This window comes from Peromyscus leucopus, chromosome 16_21 (assembly GCF_004664715.2).
Source record: "Peromyscus leucopus breed LL Stock chromosome 16_21, UCI_PerLeu_2.1, whole genome shotgun sequence".
Lineage (NCBI taxonomy): Eukaryota > Metazoa > Chordata > Mammalia > Rodentia > Cricetidae > Peromyscus > Peromyscus leucopus.
Window position 1 is genome coordinate 4,279,510 of NC_051084.1, and position 22,172 is coordinate 4,301,681.

Consider the following 22,172-nt stretch of genomic DNA (forward strand, 5'->3'; position numbering starts at 1 on the left):
TGGGTTGGGGCCTCTGATTGTTAATCCTAGAGAATGAGTGTAAAGACCCGAATTCTTTGGTCAAAATAAGCAAGCTTTATTTTCTCAGACAGGGCTGAGAAAACCTAAAGTGGGGTGTGAGAAAATAGCACTGAATATAGGAAAAGTGGGGCTTATATACCCCGACCCAAAAAATCTGCAAGACTAGGTAGGGAGTCTTCAAGGGTTGGGGGCTTTCCAGAGGAATATTGGTTGTGTAGGAACTTGGCTGAACATGTTATCATCATGGTTGGACTATAGGGTAGAACATGTCAAATTCCAGAAAACAGGTCAAAACCTGGTTAAATCTAAGTTTTACAGAAAACAGGAATGAACTTATTTTGACCTTGTAACAAGATGGCTTTTACTCTTAAGATGGAGTCAGGCTGGCCCATCAGAGTGTCTTAATTAAGCATACAGAGACCTACAGAGAATCTGCACCTTCCACGCACCGCAGCTTTGCCAAACCCCATATCTGAAAACAGAGAGTGCAAAGGAGAAGAAAGATGGCTGGAATCCACGAAATGAAAACCCTGTTCTCTCTGACATCGTGTAAGGTAGAATTTACATCGACCTTCCTTCCCGCTGAAGTTTATACGTGACGCTATGTTTGAGCTGTTTGACTTTTTTATCCCATGTCCATAGTTAAATGTTGTTTTCTCTGTTGTATAAATATTGATGTTCTAGAAACCTGATATCCATACAGACTCAAAGTGATTTTACAGGAAAAAGGACCATTTGAGCCTCCACATTTGGGGAAACGATGCATTTTCCAATAGTGATTATTAGGACCCTTCAGAATCCACAAATGTAAAGTCAGAGTTTGGGATATAGCTTAGAGATTGAGCTCCTGACTAACGTGTGTGAGGCCTTGGGTTGGACTCCCAGAGCCACAAGGGAACAGAGATGGGGAGAGGAAGGGAGGGGAGGAGAGAGAAGGGGCAGGAAAGGGAGGGAAGGGGAGGGGGAGGGTTGGGAAGAGAGGGGAGGGGAGGGGAGAGGACAGGGAGAAAGTACGCATTGTTTACATATATCTCTATGGACCTGGCTCCTGTGCATGTGTATAAATATCATGGTCCTGAGGATTGACTCCAGGACCCTTGTCCCTGGGCCACACCCCAGCCCTGTGTCTCAAGGCCCCGGGCAGCCTGGTGGCCATCGGTGTTTCTGGCTGAGATGTGAGTTTTTCTGGTTGCGGTTGCTGGTGAATTTAACTGTATGGTTCCTCGTTCACTTATGACTACTTAGAGGCTTATTCTCCCCTCCATGGCAGCTGAAATGATCTGTCCTTTTTCAATAAAAAGAAACACGTTACTTTACTTTGAGGAGGGGCATGCATGTGCATGCCACAGCACACATGTTGAGGTCAGAAGTCAGAGGAAGGCCTGTGGGAGTCAGTTTTCTCCTTCCACTAGGTGACTCCTTGGTATCAAACTCAGATTGTCCGGCTCAGTAGCAGATACCTTTATCTACTGAGACATCTTGCCTGACCCAGAATTATTAGTGAGGAGGCTTGGGGGTGGACACACCATGGCACATGTGTGGAGGCGAGAGGACCACTTTGTGGACTCAGTTCTGTCCATCCATCTTTGTATAGGTTCCGGGACAAAACTCAGATGGCCAGGCTTCCCACAAAACCATCTCGTCCTTCTTCTTATGAAGTGAAAGCCATGTCTGTGAATTTGGGCTGGTGATCTCTTCCCAGAGACGTGGACTGTGGATCGTGCTCTTCGTCTAAAGCTCATCCTGTAGCTGTGTTTCTGGGATCTCCTTTGGTACCAAAGATTTCGGTTTTAATAAAGTCAAACATATGATTTATGGTTTGTGCCTTTGCTGACTTACAAGAAATCTTCTTCTACCCTGAAATCACACATACTCTTTTCTTGGAACAGGTTCTCACTGTGTAGCCCTGGCTGTCCTGGAGCTCTAGATCAGGCTGGCCTCAGACTCACAGAGGTTCATCTACCTCTGCCTCTCGAGGGCTGGCATTAAAGACGTATGCCACTCTGCCCAGCTCACATAGGTTTGTATTTTTTTTCCCTAAGGGTTTTATTGTTCAGCTGTTCACATTTAGCTTCTGCTGCCAGAACTTCCCTGCCCTTGTGGAATGGACCCTCTGACTGAGTCCAGCAAACCCTTGGTTCATTTACATTCCTTTTGTCAGGGTGCTTTGTCACAAAAACAGGAAGTGAAACTAAGACACCTCTTTTCTCCTCAAACACCCCTGGTGTAGGGTGCTGTCTTGCTGTGGGTGCATGGATGCATGCGTGCGTGCGTGCATGCTTGCATGCGGTAAGGAGAGGTGAGCACACCATCCCGAGGGCACAGCTCTGGAAAGGCGCCCAGGCCTTCAGGGGCAGCACGTATAGAGCAGAAAGGAGAAGTTCACGGTGTCCTCTCCGGAGCCACTGGCAAATTAGGAACTGCTCCCCTCGAACCTCTCAGCAGAGTGAGCTGCGCCCGTTGTCCCTTGTTGCCCCTTGAGGCTTCTGTCACTTAGGATCTGCTCCCCTGTCCTGGCCTGGCCCCCATACATCCCTCCAGATAAGCCATGGCTGTCACTGTTCACTCACGTGTCTCCCTCAATACATACACAAAGAGATCCTTGAGGGAGCAAGGACCAGAAACACAATGGTAAAATGGAGGGTTGTTTGTACCCTCCATCCATACAGAGGCATGGGGCACATTACAAGTGTCCCCAACTACATCCTAGACTCAATCTCTCTATCCTCAAGCTTGAGTGTAGAGCCTGGCAGTCCTAAGTATCCACCAGTACTGGTCCAGTGAACACAGCTTAGTCAGCTCTAGGAGTTCCAGTCTGAGAAACCTCTTTGGGATTTTGACAGCTCATGAGGAGCCCAACCCTCAGGATGAGTCATAGAAAGGAGAGCCAATTCAAGGGACATACAATAAAAATGGGTTCTTAGGGACCATGTAGACTGAGACCCAGACCAAGAGCAAAGGTCCTGTTAAGAGTCATGAAGGAGCCCGGCAGTGGTGGCGCCCACCTTTAATCCCAGCACTAGGGAGGCAGAGCCAGGCAGATCTCTGTGAGTTCGAGGCAAGCCTGGTCTACAGAGCCAAACCCAGGATGGGTACCAAAACTACACAGAGAAACACTGTCTCGAAAAAAAAAAAAAAAAGAGTCATGAAAGATCAGAGGTCAAGTGAGACCATTAGCAAAGATCCCAAGAGCAAGACGGAGTTGGACTCCTGTCCGGGATAGGAATCACCCAGTCTCTTCCAGTCAAATCTGTGCTGCAGGAGGAAGATATGAGCATCAGGGTGAGGCAGGGTCCCCAAGAGCAGGGCCACACTCACAGCATCCCATTCCTTCCCTGAACCTGCCTCCCCCAGTCTGAGCGCCAGTGAGCAGTCTGTCCACATGGAACCTGGGGCTGCGGACAGAGGCGAATCTTCTGTGCTGGGGTCCTGGAAGGTGGACGTGGCACAGAAGGGGTAGACACCGTTAGCGGAGAGAATGGCGGTCCTCCAGAAGGCAGAGGAGCCGGGATGCGCTCTGACAGAGACGTGCGGCTGGCTGTGGTAAGGAAGCTCCCTGGTTCCGCTGTGGTTGGAAATGCCTCAGAAGACAGATCACTGATGGGCGCTGGCCGCATCTTAGCATTCTTCCTGGCAAGGTCACCAGAGTTCCCGAGCAGGATGGTTTTAGAAACAGGCTGGTGTGGGAAGGAGCTGGGGTTGGGCAGACGTCCCCGCTGACTCGGAGTTCCTGGGGGAACTTGCACAATCTTCCTGGGTTTCAAGAGCCAGTGGGGAAGGAAGTGGAGGTCACCACAGGAAGGGAGGCAAGTCATCGAGAGGCACTGGCCCAGGTCTCTGTCCACGTAGACCGTCCCAGCGGCACTGGCCTCCAGAGGGGAGAGATCAGGGGTCCACAGGCCCTCTCCACTGTGCTTTGGGTCATCTTCCTTGAAGAAAGTGTGGCCCCAAAATTCTGAGACCATCTATGCTGTAGGAAGTTCCTCCTCTGCTGGGATGTGCCTTTATGCCTACATGCTCTGCCCTGTGCGCTCAGCCTCAGTTCCTGGTCTCCACCTCTTGGGGAGCCGTGGAAGACTGGAGTCTGTTTCTAGAGATGCTAGCATATTCCACAGACAGAAGGGGGTCAGGCGAGGGCTTCAGGTAGGGCTGGGTGTTGCTAGAGACAGAGTCCTGAGGGCTCACGTGGTTGAGGTGGATGAGAGAAGCATAGCAGGTGATCTCAGCGTCCTCACTGGAGAGGGTCTGCTGATTGAAGGCCTGAGAATCAGAGGAAACAGATGTCTGCTGAAAGAACAGCAGTGAGGTGGCCGGCGGCCTGTGAGAAACCAGAGTAGGGCAGAGAGAGGGACAGGCTCGGAGTTTAAGATGCAGAACACGGGCTGGAGAGATCGGAGATAGTTGAGAGCACTGGCTGCTCTTCCAGAAGACCTGGGTTCAATCCCCAGCACCCACATGGCAGCTCACAACTGTCTATTCACTCCAGTCTCAGGGGATATGACTCCCTTTTCTGACCATCTCAGGCACTGTATACCCATCACATACATACATGTAGGCAAAACACTCATAAACATAAAATAAAAATAAATAAGCCATTTCTTTACAAAGATATGGGATGTGGCATTGAGTCTGCAGGGCCTCTGGGAAGGGGTGGCTGGAAAGTTGTCTTTCCTGCCACTGTGCTGAGAAGCACTGGCCTCCCCAGGTTCCTGTTCCAAACTGGAATCAGGCTTCACTCCAAATCTGTGGAAGCAAAGACCCTGGGAGGGGGCCTAAGAAACCATGACTTTGTATATTTTTCAATGTTGGGGATGGAACACAGGGTCTTACATAGGCATGGCGAAGACTATCACTGAGCTACAGCCCCCAGGCCTTGTGTTTGTGAGACTAGGTCTCATTATGTTGCCCAGGCTGGCTTGAAATTGGAGACCATCCTGCCTCAGCCTCTTAAGTGCTAGAAATACCAGCCCGCACCACCATACCCTTCAAGAAACTTTTAAGTTCTCCAAGTGAATCTTATGCACATTCAAGCTGGAATAGGGTGGAGTTAAAGGGGACTCATTAGAGACGCATTTCGTGAAACCAATTCTAGCATTATATGGAGGGCTGGAGCCTTCTAATTCTGTGGGTCTTTAGTGCCAGGAGTCTTGGGTCTGCAGGTGAGACAAAACTATCCAAACCATTTAGTCCTCAGGAGGACTAAGTGTTCCCATACTGACTGGACCAATGGTAAATAGTCTGTAGGCTGGCTAGGGACCTAAGACACAGGAAGAGCTATCTCCCATAGAGGTGATGGCCAGAGCTGGTTCTACCTGCCCCCCCCCCATCTTTTCCCTGTCTCTCTCTTTGTTTCTGCCTGCCTGCCTGCCTGCCTGCCTGCCTGTCTCTCTAGTTTGAGTTCGGGAACACAAGGAGAAGAAATACACAAAAAGGAAACACAGAAGTGGGTCATGAGGATGTGCGCGGTCACGAGTGTGTACTACCACTGAGAGTCAATAGAAACTGAATGCAGACCAAAGTTCACAACGACAGATGTGCACCAGACAACTAGGGTACCTTAGGTCCCAGGAGAGAGTCCTTCCTACTTATAGTGGTTTCTTCCTGTTGGCCTGGAAAGTCTTCATAAATATGGTGACATTCGTTCTCAGCTGTGAGGAAACCAGGAAGTTAGTGGAAAGACTTCCCATGTACTACCTCCCTACTTTCCATGGCAACAACAGGCTGGGGCCCTGATGGAGGAGAGGCCAGGGCTTGGCCAAAGGTAGTTTCTGCCCAGGGAGCTCCCAAGCACCCAGAACTGAGTAATGTCCAAGGAGTCAGAAAGCCTGATAGCCTGGCTGCCTGTGTCTATTCTGCATAAACCCATTCAACTTCACGGTCAATTTCAGGTCACTCACTGTAGTTCCATATTTAAACATCAGATTAAGTACAATCCGTTCACTGGTGGAGTTATGTGTGGTAAGATGTTGGCTTTCTAGTCCCTTGTGTCAAAAGCCCTTAGTGTGAAGTATTTCCTATGAACACACTCTCCCACACTCACCCCTGTGTGCACACTCATACATACTCCTAAATAAAAACGCAGAATATGTGTCCAGAGTCTGGGCATTTTACCATTCCTGTGCTGTTTTCTGAAAATGTCACAGTGACCCCACTAAATTGATTGCATAACATTTGGAAAATAAGCAGATAGAATTTTGAAATTCTCTCCTCTGTAAGGATTTTTTTCAGAGCTTGAAAAAATGATATTCACAAGTGGAGTCCTGACCTACTCATGCATTTAACCTTGTTGTCCCCAGAAATATCTGGAAGGCCTGTGGAGAATAAATGGACAGGGCACAGAGGGCAAAACAGCAAGAAAGGATACAGAAGTCAGCTGAAGGCCACAGTGCTCGTACGGGATTACTGCTAACAACTCAAAACTTTGAAGCGTAAAACGTCCTTCAAGAACCTAAAGGAAGCTGGGTGGTGGTGGCACACACCTTTAATCCCAGCAGTCGGGAGGCAGAGGTGGGTAGATCTCTGAGTTCAAGGCCAGCCTGCTCTACACAGTGAGTTCCAGGACAGCTAGGGCTACACAGAGAAACCCTGTCTCAAAAAACCTTAATAATAATAGTAATAATAAAGACCTGAAGGAAAACAATTTTTCCCTTTGTAGCACATTCACTTTGGGTGTGTGTAAGTATGTAAGTGTGAGGGGGTGCATATTCGTGGGCATGTGTGTATGTGTGTGCATATGTGGATAGAAGCCAGAGGACAGCCTTGAGTGGTGTTCCTCAGGAGCTGTCCACATTGTTTTTTTGAGACAGAGGCTCTCACTGGGACCTGGGACGTGCTGATTCCGTGAAGCCGATGAACCTGTCTCTGCCTACCCGATGCTAGGATTACAAGTGTGCTCCCGTGTCTACACAGCTGCTGGATAGTGGATTCCGGTCCTCCTGTTATACATCAAGCACTTTGCCAGCTGAGTCGTATCCTCACCCCTCAGTTTTCACTGTGGGAGCTGAGGGCATAGTTCAGTGATAGAGCGTGTGTTCAACACGCTTTGGGCCTCGGTTCCGTCCTTAGTACCACAAAGGGAGAAAAGTTACTGTGTATCCTTTGAAACGTGTATCTATGATGTACATTACATATGATATGGTGTTGAACATACATCACAAAATGGTTAATGATGTAGAATGATGGATTGGTCTGGTTTTATTCCTGTTGCCGTTGCAGACATCCCAATAAAAAAGCAGCACAGGAGAGGGAAGGGACATTTGCTGACGATTACAAGTTACAGTTCATCATTTCGGGAAGAACTCAAGCAGCCAGACACCCCACACCCACAGCCAAGAGCAGAGAATAAACACATCCTGCTTGCTTGCTCTCAGCTAACATTTTCCTCTTATTCTGTTCACAACCCCCTGACTAGGGAATGGTTCTGCCTACATGGGCTGGGTTTACCACATTGACTAACATCATGATAATTCCCCTCCGCTGCAGACGGGCTCATAGACTAACCTGATCTAGAGAATTTCTCTTCCCAGGTGATTCTAGATGTGTCAAGTTGACAGTTAAAAACCTACCAGCGCACCCATACCCCTCCTGTGGCAAGAGCAGTTACAAGCCGCTCACTTGGTGAAAATATAGGGCATGATGTACTGTTCTTACTCATAGCCTTCATGTTGTACATTAAATCCTTTGACTCGTTCATTCTACGTAGTTGCTACTTTGTATTTTTTTTTGCCTACATATCTTTCTGCACTTCCTCCCTCATACTGAGAAAAAAAAATTTTTAAAATTGTAGCAACATGCATTTCAGTATCATCAACCAGAGAGTCCTTTATAGAGACTTAACAAGTCCCTAATCATAAAGTTGAAAAAAGGAAGGGCTGGAAAGGTGGCTCAGTACTTAAGAGCACTGGCCGCTCTTCAAGATAACCCAGGTTTGATTCCCAGCACCCACACAACGGCTCACAACTCTCAATAACTCTAGTTCCAGGCGATCTGATAGGCACCAGGCACACACACGATGCCTAGAAATGCGTGCAAGCAAAGCACCCATACACATGAAATAAATAATAAAAAAATAAGATGAAAAGAGTAAATGATGCAAAATCCTAGCAAATAAGTGGGGGGGTTGGGGTTCAGTAGGTAAGCCAGACTGAAAGCTGAGTGGAACTGGTCCTGCCCCCACCCCTTACCCTCCACCCCTCGCCCCCTTTGAGCCGGGACACCAGGCCTGTGCTTGTGAAGGAGAAGGAAGCCACTTGGACACCTGGCCTTTCAGGTCAGTTTCCTTGATGGGAAAACAACACAGTCTCACCTTTCTGGGCTCTTCGTCGAGCATTCCTGAGGTACAGGATGACAAGGACCACAAGTCCGAGCAGTAGCAGGATGGCCACTACCACACCAGCAATGATGACCTTCCACATCCAGTTATCTGGAGGGCTTTAGAACAAAGATTCTCGGGGTGAGGAGAGTCTGAGCCCAGAACACTGCCTGCCAGAAAACCTTCCTTCTCCAGGCCTGCGATTCCCAGCCTCTTCTGGGGTCCCCTGCTCAGGTGGGCAGGGGACCCCTTTAATATGCAGTGGGCCTGCCTTCTAGGTCCTGCAGTCTCCACAACAGGGTAATGCTGACAATGTCAGAAGCCACTGTTCCTTTTCCTTTTCTGTCTCCTGCCCTCAACTTCCTTTTGGGACCCTGAGCTTGTCAGTCCCAGGCTCCTTCCTCCAGAGATCTTTGTCCATTCTGCAGCTTTACCTCAGCCCTTTTCTGTGGGATGCAGCCATTTCCCAGGAGAATCAGGGAACCTGACAAACAGCTCTGCCAGCCGAGTACATTCCAATATGCCCTGCTTCAAGTCACTTCAAGTCCAAAGACCTGAAGGCAGACACGAACACGCTTGTAGCAGCCTCTAGGGAAGGGGCTGAGTGGCAAGGTCGTAGAGAAAGTCATCAAGGACATCTCAGCTCAGCTGGTTTCTGGTTCAATATCTAAACAAGGAGTGGTCTACAAGACCCTGGGATCCACTGTCTTCAGGGATGTGGGTTCAGAGGGAAGTAGACGGCAGAGGCCAAGGGCCTGGATCCCGGAAGCCCATCAGCAGGCATGGAACGATTCCAGACCATGAGAACAGAACTTCAGGCCGTACATTTCTCCTTCCTTAACACAGTTCCCTTACAACAACCCTGCTCACACTGAAGGACGAGCGGAAGGGCTGGAAGAAGGGCGGAGGTAAAGACGCAATGTAGTCACGAGGCTGCCTGCACAAGGGTGAGGCAGTAGGCAAGTGGGGATCCCTTCTAACCCACACCCCAGTCCATCCTCACTGCACTCTAGGAGATGGTGGTACCAAGGGTAGATAGGCACGTCCCATCTAGTAATGTCTGGTGACATTTTTAGTGGTCACTTGTGTTCAGAAAGACACTTGTACTGGTCATGGGATGGTCAAGGACACCACTAAATATCTTAAAAGGCACAGAAGAGCCTCCTGTGACAAAGAACTAGCAGCTGGCTGGCACAGGCCCATCACTCAACAGGCTGAGGCAAGAGGACCAAAGTTCAAGTTCACCTTGTGTGATAGAGTGAATTAAAGACCAGTTTGAGTTATTAAGTGAAATCACAATCTCAAAATAGAAAGACTAAGGCTGAGAGCACAGCACAGTCATAGAACTCCTGCTGATATATGTGAGGTCTCAGGTCGGTCTTCATCATAAAAGGTAGATAGATAGATGATTGATAGATAGATAGATAGATAGATAGATAGATAGATACAGATAACTAGATGATAGGTAGATAGATAGATAGATAGATAGATACAGATAACTAGATGATAGGTAGATAGATAGATAGATAGATAGATAGATAGATAGATAGATGGATGGATGGATGGATGGATGGATGGATGGATGGATGGATGGATGGATGGATAGATAGATAGATAGATAGATAGATAGATAGATAGATAGATAGATAGATAGAAAGAAAGATAGATAGATAGATAGATAGATAGATAGATAGATAGATAGATAGATAGACAGATACAGGAATATTATTGTGATCTCATTTTGCAGATGAGAAGATCGAGGCCTATATAAAATGATCAGAAGTGGTCATCTGAATCCATCCGTCCTGTGAGAGCTGGGCACCTATCAGTGTGACGGTTAGGAAACTATAGTCAGGAGAGTGGGAGGAAGCACAAGACTAACAGGACAGGACAGGGAGTCCGCAGTACCTGCCAGTGATGGAGCTGGTGGCAGAGGCCAGGGCTGTTGTTCTCCAGGAGGCTGTGGGTGGGGCTGAAGCTGTAAGAGACCATAATGAGCAATCTGTCTTTTCAACACCCCCAAACCCCTAGTCTCCAGCCATGGAAGAGGAGGAACCCACACATGGCACTGGAGCCAGCAAGTGAAGACCCTGAGGAGTGCCACCTGCCCTGCTGTGAATGGAGCTGGAGTCACCTCCCAAGAAAAGCCACAGTGCATGTGACTGTAAATGAGGCCTTGCATGTTCCAGGGCCTCTCCTGCTTCCCATGTTCTTTCATTTTAAGTTTTTATTGTTTTTAATTATGTGCCTGTGGTGGGGTGATATGTGCATGTGAGTGCAGTGCCCATGGAGATCAGAGGTATCAGATTCTCTGGAAATTGTAATCTTATAGCTTTTGTGGGTTTTTTCTTTAAAAGCCCCCATGGGGCTGCAGTAAGATGCGACTCTTACTCTCAGGACAAGGGTTTGCCCATCTGTACAGAAGCTTAAATAAAAACCTCGTGCTGTTGCATCAACTGTACTGGAGTCTGGGTTCTTGGGGCGCCCACTTGAGACCCTAAATTTTGGGGTCCAACAATTCCAACAGTTTCCTGCATGACTAGGGTCCTATCCAGAAAGTTCTTACCCGAGCCCATGTGCTGTAGTGTTCACCCTATGCTTTCCTACAGAAGGTTTGGAGTTTATTATCAAGATCTTTGGTCTATTTGGTTTATTATCAAGATCTTTGGTCTGTTTGGAGCTGATTTGCATATATGCAGAGTGAGAAGAATCAAGGTTTATTCTTCTACACCTAGACATGTAGTTTTCCCAACATCATTTGTTAGAGATGCTGTCTTTTCTTGAATGTATGTTTTTGGCATCTTTGTGATAGGTGTATGGACTTACACCTATGTCCTTGCGTCCATTCTATTGATCGGTGAATCTATTTTTGTGCCAGCACCACACTGTTTTTACTATGGTGGCGAATCTGTTTTTGGGCCAGCACCAGGCTGTTTTTACTATGATGGTTCTGTAGTATAACTTGCTATCAGCAATGGTGATGCCTCTGGTGGGATTTTCATTGTTTATCAGGATTGTTTTGGGTACACAGGGTCATTTATGCTTCCATATGAATTTTCAGATTGTTTATCAAATTTATGTGAAGAATTGCATTGGACTTTTGACAGAGACTGCATTCAATATGTGGAATGCTTTTGGTAAATGGCTACGCTCACCACATAAATTTTACCAACCCATGTGCACAGGAGGTGTCTCTGGTGTCTTCTTCAATTTCTCTCAGTGTTTTAAAGAATGCATGTGAGGGATTTTTGTGAAAGTGCATGTGGAGTTCAGAGGTCAACTTTGGGTATTGCTCCTCAGGCCACCCACTTGGTGTCCTGTCACAGAGTCTCTCCTAAGCCTGAACCTGGCCAAGTGCTCTAGATTTCTGGCTAGTAAAACCAAGGAAGATTCCAACTCTGCCTCTCCAGAGGAGGGATTAAAGCCTGCTGCACCCTAACCAGTTAGTCTCCATGGTTTCTCTGGATAGCACTCAGGTCCTCAAGCTTCCATGGCAAGCACTACACCAACTGGGCCTTGACTGGACTATGGCCTCCTGCTTGGTTTTTTAGGTAGAAAACAAACACACTGAGAAGATTAGCTTCTGCATCAGTCCTCCAGAGACTCATGCCAGAGCACCAAGATAAAGTGAGTTCCACTGCTGTGGGATGGTCTGTATGTCAAATTGCTCTGATTGGTCAATAAATAAAACACTGATTCGCCAGTGGCCAGGCAGGAAGTATAGGCGGGACTAACAGAGGGGAGAAAAGAAAGAACAGGAAGGCGGGGGTTGGGGGGACACTGCCAGCCGCCACCATGACAAGCAGCATGTGAAGGTGCCGCTATGCCATGAGCCACGTGGCAAGGTATAGATTTATAGAACTGTATTAATATAAGATATAAGAACAGTTAGCAAGAAGCCTGCCACGGCCATACAGTCTGTAAGCAATATAAGTCTCTGTGTGTTTACTTGGTTGGGTCTGCGCTGCATTGGGACTGGCGGCTTAGAGAGATTTGTCCTGACTGTGGGCCAGGCAGGACCAGAAAAACTCTAGCTACATTCCACTGAGGCCTCTCCCAACAGAAGAGACTGTGGGGTTGGAAATACCCTATGCTTTTTTTTTTTTTTTTTTTGGTTTTTTCGAGACAGGGTTTCTCTGTGTAGCTTTGTGCCTTTCCTGGAACTCACTTGGTAGCCCAGGCTGGCCTCGAACTCACAGAGATCCACCTGCCTCTGCCTCCCGAGTGCTGGGATTAAAGGCGTGCGCCACCACCGCCCGGCTGGAAATACCCTATGCTTCATCAAAACCCAGGCGGGATTATACAGAGAGCCCTGTTCACAGGAAACGTCCTTCTGTGGGGGAAGCATGCCTTAAGACTTGGGATCTCTTCAGGGGAGTAGGGGAAAGTCTCCCTGACAACAATTCGCTTTCCTGACCTAAGATGAGTGGAATAGCCACTTCTCAGCCTTCTGCCTGAGATCAAGTGAGCTGGATGCTATGTGGTGAGATGTGTTTGCTCTCAGGAACCTTAGGATGAAGTTGGCCCTCACCATTGTTGATGTGGAATGAGCTAATGTACCATCTTTTCCTCACACACAGGGACCCTTTGTCTTTAGAGCCCAAAGAGATGACAAGACAATGCCTGTGTCTCAGAAACAGCATTGGGGACACAGGGCATCTGGGAGGAGCCCGAGAGGTGGAAGAAGGTGAGGGGGAGGTAGAGGCCCACTGGGGACAGCCTCCCCAGTCCGGGATGGGCTCCTCCCTCCATCCCCACCCCTTCAGTCCAGGAAGAGGCCATTCAGCTGGCAGCAGAGCCCTGCTCTCCATCTCTCAGCCTTTGGAGCCCTTCAGCAAGGGAACTCCCTAGACTTCATTCCTGCCAGGAGGTGGGGCCACTGCTCCTACAGCCTCACGCTGGTCACACACGCCTTGGCCTTCATGAGTTGCACTGAGGAGTCAATGATAAACGCACACAGCGTGATGATGCATGGTACTGGTCCCATCTTACGGAAGCCATCTCCTCCTCCAAGAGTCTCCCAGACAACAGCATCCAGGTGAGCTTGATTTCTCTCTCCCAGCTGCATAATTCTTAAGGTGGGATCTTGTCTTCTTGGTCCATGGTTGGGAGTGTTCAGAGGACCACAGATGAAGACAAATCTGAGTGCCTGATTCCCAGAGAGGAAGGCCCCAGAGGCCGGGAGAGCAGGCTGTTTTACCAGCAAGGGCCCTATCCACGCGGCTAGAATTACACCAACCAAGGGAAGGATGGGGGGGCAGGAATAACAAACACTAAACCTCAGGACTCCCAGAAGGTGACAGCAAGAAGCACTGGGCTCTGGCTTTATTTCAGGACAACTCATCTACTCAGGCAGAATGACCGAAGGGTGCTGGACACTGTTTCCCCTCTTCTGAGGGTGCAGAGCACATGCCCAAGATGATGGAGGGAATGAGGAGGGAGGGCATGGCCAGCAGGAGACATCCTGAGCCTTAGATGTCAGCCATGATTACAGACTTAATTCATGTCACAGTCCCTCCTTAGTATTCACCCCCAGGTCATCCTGTGAGACAGACATGGCTGAAAGTCAGAGGTCACTGTCGTGTGGTTTCATGGTCTGTCACCCAAATGACCTCTGTGTGACAGCAAATAAGACAGTGAAGACCAGGGTCTTAATGAAGAGTCCACAGACCACGAGAACAACGATGCTGGATATGGAGACCCTGCGGAGAGAGGAGATGGAGGGTTGATTCAATGACCGCCCACACTGCAGAGTCTGGGAAATTCTTTCCATCCAATCTTTTCAACTCTGTCCTCCCTGCAGCTTTCCCACAGCCTTTGGGGACAGTTTAGATACAGTTTAGATGATCACTTTCTAAAATAAACAGTCAGAAATATGTTTGGCAGAGAGTCTAGAGTTCAGGTCCAGGAGATTCATAAAGGAGGAAGCGTTAACCCAGGCATCTTGGCCTCCTCTGTGGAATGGAGTGAAGCCCATATCTAGGGAACCTGGTTCCCGTTGTCAGCATTCTGACCTGCTTCTGGGGACAGTTGCCCCACCTTTAACCCCATTTTCCCTGTCCAGAAACCAAAAAGACTCCAACCTGACTGAAAAACCCACTGCAGACTTGTCTTGATTCTCCAAGTTCCAGGTAGACAGCAATAGACAGAAAAGAGATCCACACAGGAGAGAGAGAGAGAGAGAGAGAGAGAGAGAGAGAGAGAGAGAGAGAGAGAGGGAGAGAGAGAGAGAGAGGGAGAACACTGGGGAAGTTGGTGAGGACACAGTGCTCTACATGATAGGACACAGGGACAAAAGGACTAGATGACAAGGAATCCCACAGAGGCCACATAGAGGACTAGGAAATAAAAGCTGTCCAAACCAGGAGCCCAGAAAACATACCTGGTAACAGTTGTCACATTTGGGAAGGTGACTCCAGGGTCAGGAGAGACGCCAGCTGTGGACTTGGGGAAGGCTTGGGTCACAGTCCTGTCTCTCGGCAGCTGTTTTGTGGTAATAAGGATGGGAGCTTTAGTTGGGCTTGTAGTAGGAGTGATTCTTAGGGTGGGCAGACCTGAAGAATCTGCAAAAGACACAAGCGTAAGATACATGAATGAATGGGCATAGAATGGACAGGTGGATGTATATATGTATGTATGGATGGGTGAGGAGGTGAATAGAAATGGAGCTGAGAAGAATGAACATGGCCATTCAAAAAGCAAGGTTTTCTTTTACTAAAATTGAAAGATATAGTGTAAAGTCAGCCTGAATCAGAGAGAGAGAAATGAACAGAGAAAGGAGGGAGGCTGGAACGAGGCGTGAAGAAGACTTCTCGGCTTCTGAGTTACGGAAATGTTCACATCTGCTGTTGTTCACCTCTCCAGCTGCCCCGTTCACCCCCTCACACCGTTCTCTCTGCCTCCGTAAGTCACGTCCTCTAAAACTTGTCTTCACTGGTGTATTACATCTGAGCTTCCTCTTGGACTTGGCATGGACTCCCCTAGTTCTAGGAAGGGAGGCCTGTTTCTCTTTCCTCTGCCATCCTTGATCACCCACTGTCACTTGCTAGGGATGTAGAGCCCAGCACGGCACCAGCTCTTCCTCAGTGAGTTCAGAGATTCATAGGGGGAACTTGCAAGTACACTGGTCTCCACTGAAGTGAGCCTAGACACTTGTTCCTCCTAGGCAAGTGTCACTTCAGGTCTCCTGAGACACAGGGTCTTATTTGAAATAAGGACTTCAGGTGGTTCATGCCCACAGCAAGTCTGAGATACAGTTTAGAAGCCCATGGCGGCCACCAATGGCATCTTGGGAGGAGAAGAATACATTATAAGAGCTTCCCAAGTACATGACTTCTACGTAGAGATTTGGGAAATGGAACCCATTTATATTCCAAGCCTACTGCTCATCTTTCACTGAACTCTGCTACCCAAGGGGAATTCATGTATAGGAGTGCCTACTTGCCATTGGCCTGCAATGGACCTCAGATGAAGATTCTGAGAGAAAGTCAGGCTACTAGAAACCCTGGGCTCCAATGCATCCTCACCTGACCTAGCTCTCTCTACCCTCTTAGAGCTTGAGCTCTGTAAGAAGTGGTTCCCCTAAAACTTAAATGAGTTGTGTCTTGTTTTGTTTTTTTAACTGCAAGAGCCACATGACATGTGGTCCATGGAAGACAAACTTTGAAAATGATCCTGTGTTTGTGTGTAGACATTGCCATGTGAATATGGATTCACACGTGTGTAAGGGTTTACATGCATGTGGAGACTAGAGGTCAGCCTCACGTGTCATTCTTCAGGATACCTTACTTTTTTGAGGCAGAGTTTCTCACTTGTTATTTGAAATGCACTGCTTTGCCTAGGCTGACTGACCAGTGAGCCCCAGGCATCCACCAGTCTCCACTTCCATTATTAGTGTAGCCCACCATGATAGGCTTTTTTTAAAAATATGGGTACTGAGAACAGAACTCAGGATAGAACTCATGCATGCATTTCAAGCACTGTACCACTCAGCCATCTCCCCAGCCCTACATGTCCTGCATTTGAATGTGTCACACACTTTTGACATCTGTCTTAGGATTTTCATTGCTGTGAAGAGACACCATGACCCCGACAACTCTTATAAAGGAAAACATTTAATTGGGGCTGGCTTACAGTTCAGAGGTTTAGTCTATTATTGTTATTGGGGAAGCATGGGGTTATGCAGGCAGACATGGTGCTGGAGAGGTAGCTGAGACTTCTACATCTGGATCCACAGGCAGTAGGAAGAAAGAAAGAGATGGGGTTGGGAGGGAGCCATATAAGCCTTGCTTAAGCATTTAAAACCTCAATTCCCACCTTCAGTGACACACTTCCTCCAACAAGGCCACACTCCCTAATAGTGCCACTTTCTATGATCCTATGGTGGCCATTTTCTTTCAAACCACCACGTTCCACTTCCTGGCCCCCAGTGGCTCGTAGCCATATCATGATGCAGAAATGTGTTCAGTCCAATTTCAAAAGTCCCATAGCCTATCAGTCTCAACTGATCTTTTATCTGTTTAAAAGTTCAAAGCCCAAAATTTCTTTAGAGACTTATGACAATCTCTTAACTGTAACCCTTGTAAAATAAAAATAAAAAGCATATCATATATTTCTAACATACAATGATATAGAACATACATTACCGGCCCAAAAGAGAGAAAAGGGAGCATAGTGAGAAAATACTGGACCAAAGATACACCAAAAACTATCTGGGCAAACTCCAAATTCTGCATCACTATGTCAAAGCTCCCTTCAGATCTCCAACTCCTTTCAGCTTTGTTGACTGCAACACACTTCTTTCTCTTGGGCTTGTTCCACTCCCTGTTAGCAGCTTTCCTTGGCAGATATCCCATGACTCTGGTATCTCAAACATCTTGGAGTATTCAACAAAATCTAGGCTTTACTTTCACAGCTTTATGTAATGGCCTCCCCAGGCCTCCATGCAGGGACACCCCTGACACATTGGCCTCAGTGGCTTTCCTTAATTGCAGAGGGAGATTCCAGAACCACTTTCTTGTATCCTTGACTCTAAAGCCAGAACCACATGGCTAAAGCTGCCAAGTTCTGCTGTTTTCTGGGGCTGGAACATGGCCCACTTGTTCAAATGTGTGTATATGTACACACACACACACACACACACACACACACACACATATTACTAGCTTTATGATTTTCTTCATTGCTTAAGTCTAGCTGTCCAGAAACTTACTCTTAGACCAGGCTGGCCTTGAACTCAGAGGCTTGCCTGCCTCTGCCTCCTGAGTGCAGGGATTAAAGGCGTGTGCCACCTTGCCCCTTTTCATTTTTCTTTAATTCCTTTTCACTTAGCTAGGTGGGGTCTTTGTATGAGGTCACCACTCCCTTTATTCCACTTAGTAGCAGGCTTTTCTTTAATCTGTTTACATTTCCTGGACGCTCCTTTTCTCCTCAAACTGTATATTTTGTATTTTTCCTTGCTCTTTTTCATTATTGATCTGCATAAGCATTGGCCACTGATAACCAAGCAACACAGTCAATACTAGGCTGTCTGGAAATCCCCTCTGTCAAAGCCATTAATCCATAACTCTTCATTTTAACCTCAGGCAGATTTTCAGACAAGGAAAGAAAATAGCCACATTCTTCACCAAAATATTACAAAAAATGACCTCTAGGTCACATATTAATATTCTCCTCTTAAACCTCCTGAGCCAGGCCTACACACAGCACCACTGTCTTCAACATTCCTAATAGTATGGCTCATTAAGTCTGGTTTAAGGTGTTCAGCTGCTTTCCTAATCCAAAGAGTCTGTTGTGGCATATAGTTCAGAGTGCAGTCCATCACAGCAGGAACTCAAGACAACAGGAACAGCTCAGAGTGCAGTCCATCACAGCAGGAACTCAAGACAACAGGAACAGTTCAGAGTGCAGTCCATCACAGCAGGAAGTCAGGACAACAGGAACAGTTCACAGGACAGTCCATCACAGCAGGAAGTCAGGACAACAGGAACAGTTCACAGGACAGTCCATCACAGCAGGAAGTCAGGACAACAGGAACAGTTCACAGGACAGTACATCACAGCAGTAATTCAGGACAACAGGAACAGTTTAGAGTACAGTCCATCACAGCAGGAATTCAGGACAACAAGAACAGTTTAGAGTACAGTCCATCACAGCAGGAAGTCAGGACAACAGGAACCGGAAGCAGCTGGTTGCAGTGCATCCAGTCAGGGAGTAGAGAGCAATGAATGTGCTCAGCTCACTTTCCCTTTTATACTTTTATACCCCAAGCTTAGGGAATGGAGCCACCACTTTTAGAATGGGTCTTCCCACCTCAAGCCAAGATAATCTCTCACAGGTGTGGCCAGAGGCTTGTCTCCCGGGTGATTCTGGGTTCTGCCACATTGGCAACTAAAACCATCACACTTGGCAAGCACTTTACTGGCTGAGTGTCTCCCCATCCTGGGTCCACTATGTTTGAACATAGGAAGGTCACAACTAATGCCTCCCCAACATGGAGTGTGCCGGGGCAAAGCTTTCATAAACATAACCTCCAGGCACCCACTGAACTGAAGGGCTGGACACACTATGCAGCAGGGAAAGCTCTGGGAGGAGCTGTTCACCCTGTGAACTTATGATCATGAAAGACTAACTCAGAAAGCTCCCCGCCACTGCAGTCTTCAGCATGAGACACACAGGAGACCCAAGTTGTCATCAGCCTCTGGGCTGCCTTCCCAGAGCTCAGAGACTCTCAGCCGTCAAGGTCCTGAACAAGAACCCACATCTCCCCGCCCACCTGCCTTGTGCTCTAAGCCTCCTGTGGGCCTCTCTGTCCAGCTGCCTCCTCTTAGTCCACATCTCTCCGTGCCCCTTCCATTTGCTCTGAGGTCTCTCTCATGTGATGGAGCCCACCAACCCTAGAGAGAAGGCTTCTGATGGGATTACAGTCATGGGATGTTCAGGAAAGGATGCTGTGACAGCTGTGGGGGAGCGATAAGATCCTTCAGTAAAGAGATTCCTGTTAGCAGCGGCAGGAGGAGGAGGAGGAGGAGGAGGAGGAGGAGGAGGAGGAGGAGGAGAGAAGAAGAAGAAGAAGAAGAAGAAGAAGAAGAAGAAGAAGAAGAAGAAGAAGAAGAAGAAGAAGAAGAGGAAGAAGAGGAAGAGGTGTTAAGAGTAACTGAGAACTGCCCAGAGGCCAGCAAGCCTGGTTCTAGGGCTGGCTCTGCCCTGAACCAGAAGGTGGCCTTGGGGGAGGGGCCTTTCTCCCCTGTGCTCCAGTTTCCAGGTGACTGGGGAAGCAGTTTCTAGAGCCCTCTCCAGCTCTGGAGCCTTGTGACTCAGGAAGGCTGAGAAAGCCATATAGAGTGGGGGAGCTCACCTTTTGACACCTTCAGGTAGATGTTTCTGAGAATAAAGATTCTTCTGAGATTTTCAACGACCCCACAGAAATAGAGACCTGAGTCTCTCACCGTGAGTGCAGTCATGGTGACAGTGAAGAATTGAGAATCAGGATAGTCCCTGATGGAGAATTTTGACAGCTGAGCATCTGTGCTGCGACTGGACACTAAGATTTCACAAGTTTCTGCTGATGTTTCCTGACACCACACCTTCTCCTTGAAGCGTTGGCTGGAATCATACTGGCATCTCACCACAATGGTCTCTCCCTCTGCTCTTTGAAGAAACACTCTGTTCTGTGCCCAGGAACCTGAGAATACACCTTTCAGTCAGAGCCGCCCAGCCTCCACAGCAGGGCAAGGAGATGGGTTCATTTCTCAGGGAGTGACCCTCGTGTTACGCTCGGGACACTCAGGACGTAGCTTAGAACCAGCTGCTGGCCACAGCACTCCATGTATTCTGCATTCCCAAGCACAGAGCCCGTCTGTGCTCACCTCCCAACCCTGCCCTTTCCTCTCCTCGGTTCCTTCCCTCTGTCCTTGTCCCCTGTCCTCACCTGAGGCCAGGAGCAAAAGCAGGATGGGGGACAGCAGGCATGTGGCCTCCCAGGCCATAGGTCCTCTTCTCAGCTGGGATGGGGCAGGAAGGGAAGGACTAGGGATGCTCTGAGGAGAAGAGATCAGGGCAGGGCAGGATCCAGGCAGCCACCACAGCCAGTGTGGGATGAATTGCCGAGGAAGCAGAGACCTCCGTGAACAAGAGAGAAGCTGAGCAAGGCCTGTGTGGCCCTGTGGATCCTCCAGCCATAGGCTTTGTAGCTAGGATCCTGAACTGCACTAGATAAAGGCTTACAGAGAAACTGTAGTCTCCTGACTCACAAGACGGAGTGAGGAAAGCTGAGAAAGCCCAGGAAGAAACCACAGTGAATGAAGTAAGAGTGTGCTTGTTTCTTCCCAGCAACACCCACAATTCCCCACTTCCTCGTTAGCCCCAGGTTTCTGTTCTCCACCCAAGTCTGGCTCTCACTGAAGGCAGGTGTCAGAACCAGAGGCCCTTTGGAGACCTGGCTAGAACTCTAAGGCCAGCTTACCCTCAGGGGTCAGAACCTTGCTGATTGGCCCACCTGAGAACCAGAAGGTTCCAAGTGGACTAGAGGGGATGAGAAGGGAGTAGACATTCATTCTCAGGAATGGAAGAGCAAGGGGGGTTCTGATAAATTTGGGAGACAACAAAGTTGGGTATGAAGGAAGAGAGCTCAGATGGAGGGAAGAGAAAGGGGAACCCCAGGCCCCATGTCACCGCCAGATGCCCAGCTTCCCAACATGCCACACTCACTGCTAAGCATCACTTGAAAGACTGTACTCACCAAACACTTTTCAAAAATAACTGTCACAGGGCAGCAAGATGGCTCAGCAGGCAAGGACACTTGCTACCAGGACTGGTAACCTGAGTTTCAGTTCCATGACCACATGGAGGAAGGAGAGAACCAGTTCCCCGAAAGTCGTCTCTGACTTCCACATACGTGAAAGTTTAAAGTAAATAAATAAAGTTGTCATTACATGAGCTACAAAAAAATCAATAGCTACAGGCTGTTCATGGTAAACTGATAAGCAAGGAGAAACCAGGTGTGATGGTGCATGACTGTGGTTCTAGCATCAGGAGGTGGAGGCAGGAGGATGTGAGGTCAAGTTTAGCTTGGCTACATAGCAAGTTCAGCCAGGGCCACCTGAGACCCTGTCTCAAAATAAACAAATAACTAAAGAGAATAAAAAACTATAGGAATGGGGAAGCCCCGAGGAATGACAATGTTGTGTGGCCGCTTGGATGCCAGGGGACAAGGGCTGACCCAGACTGCACAGGACTCGTGAAAGGCTCTGGGGAAGAGAGGAATGGAGGAGTGGGCAGTACTACAGGCCCTGAGGAAGGCCAGGCCACCCTGTGAGGTCTGAGAGGCAGGGTAAGCCTTTGCCCAAGTTGGCAAAGAGGCGCCAAGCCTTTAGATAGCGGTGTCCGCCAGCGGTGTCAGTCAGTGGCAAAGCAGAGTGTCTAGGAGGGACTCACCCAGGGGAAGGTGGCTTTCAGCAACTGAACAGCTAGCTGAGGTGACTTCTGCCACCTCACCCGTCCCAGCACAGAGCAAGAAGTCCAAGGATGCTGAAGGTGGACCTAGCAGCATCCATAGCCATAAGCAGACAAGGCATGCATCTGCAGCCACATTGCAAACAGTTCTGGGCTAGCACACAACTGTGGCCACAGGGCTACTTCACCTGCTCCTTCTGGCCAAGACAATGAGCTTTGTGCAGGAGTGTCCCATCTCTACAGCCCTTAGCCCAGGAAACTGTTGTTGCACAAATCTTAATTGGCCTTATAATAAAATCCCAGAGCCAGATATTGGAGTAAATGCTGAAAGATCAGAGAGACAAAGGAACAAGTCATAGCCACTTCTCACCTCGCCAGTTCTTCAGCT

General features: G+C 48.3%; 1 protein-coding gene and 1 long non-coding RNA gene across 2 annotated transcripts; one reads left to right on the plus strand and one right to left on the minus strand.

The window, feature by feature from the left end:
- Positions 1–270: 270 nt before the first annotated feature.
- On the plus strand, positions 271–1,836 carry LOC119086747. The gene is made up of 2 exons (XR_005090092.1): positions 271–575; positions 1,616–1,836. It is a non-coding gene; the product is annotated as an uncharacterized LOC119086747 (long non-coding RNA).
- A 1,865-nt stretch (positions 1,837–3,701) lies between these two features.
- LOC114685334 (trem-like transcript 4 protein) lies at positions 3,702–20,625 on the minus strand. Its single transcript, XM_028859947.2, is given in 7 exon segments — positions 3,702–4,086; positions 4,089–4,282; positions 5,612–5,669; positions 8,327–8,451; positions 10,241–10,304; positions 19,689–20,015; positions 20,262–20,625. Coding segments are annotated over 7 exon segments (1,080 nt in total). The 5' UTR covers positions 20,320–20,625; the 3' UTR covers positions 3,702–3,832.
- Positions 20,626–22,172: the final 1,547 nt, after the last annotated feature.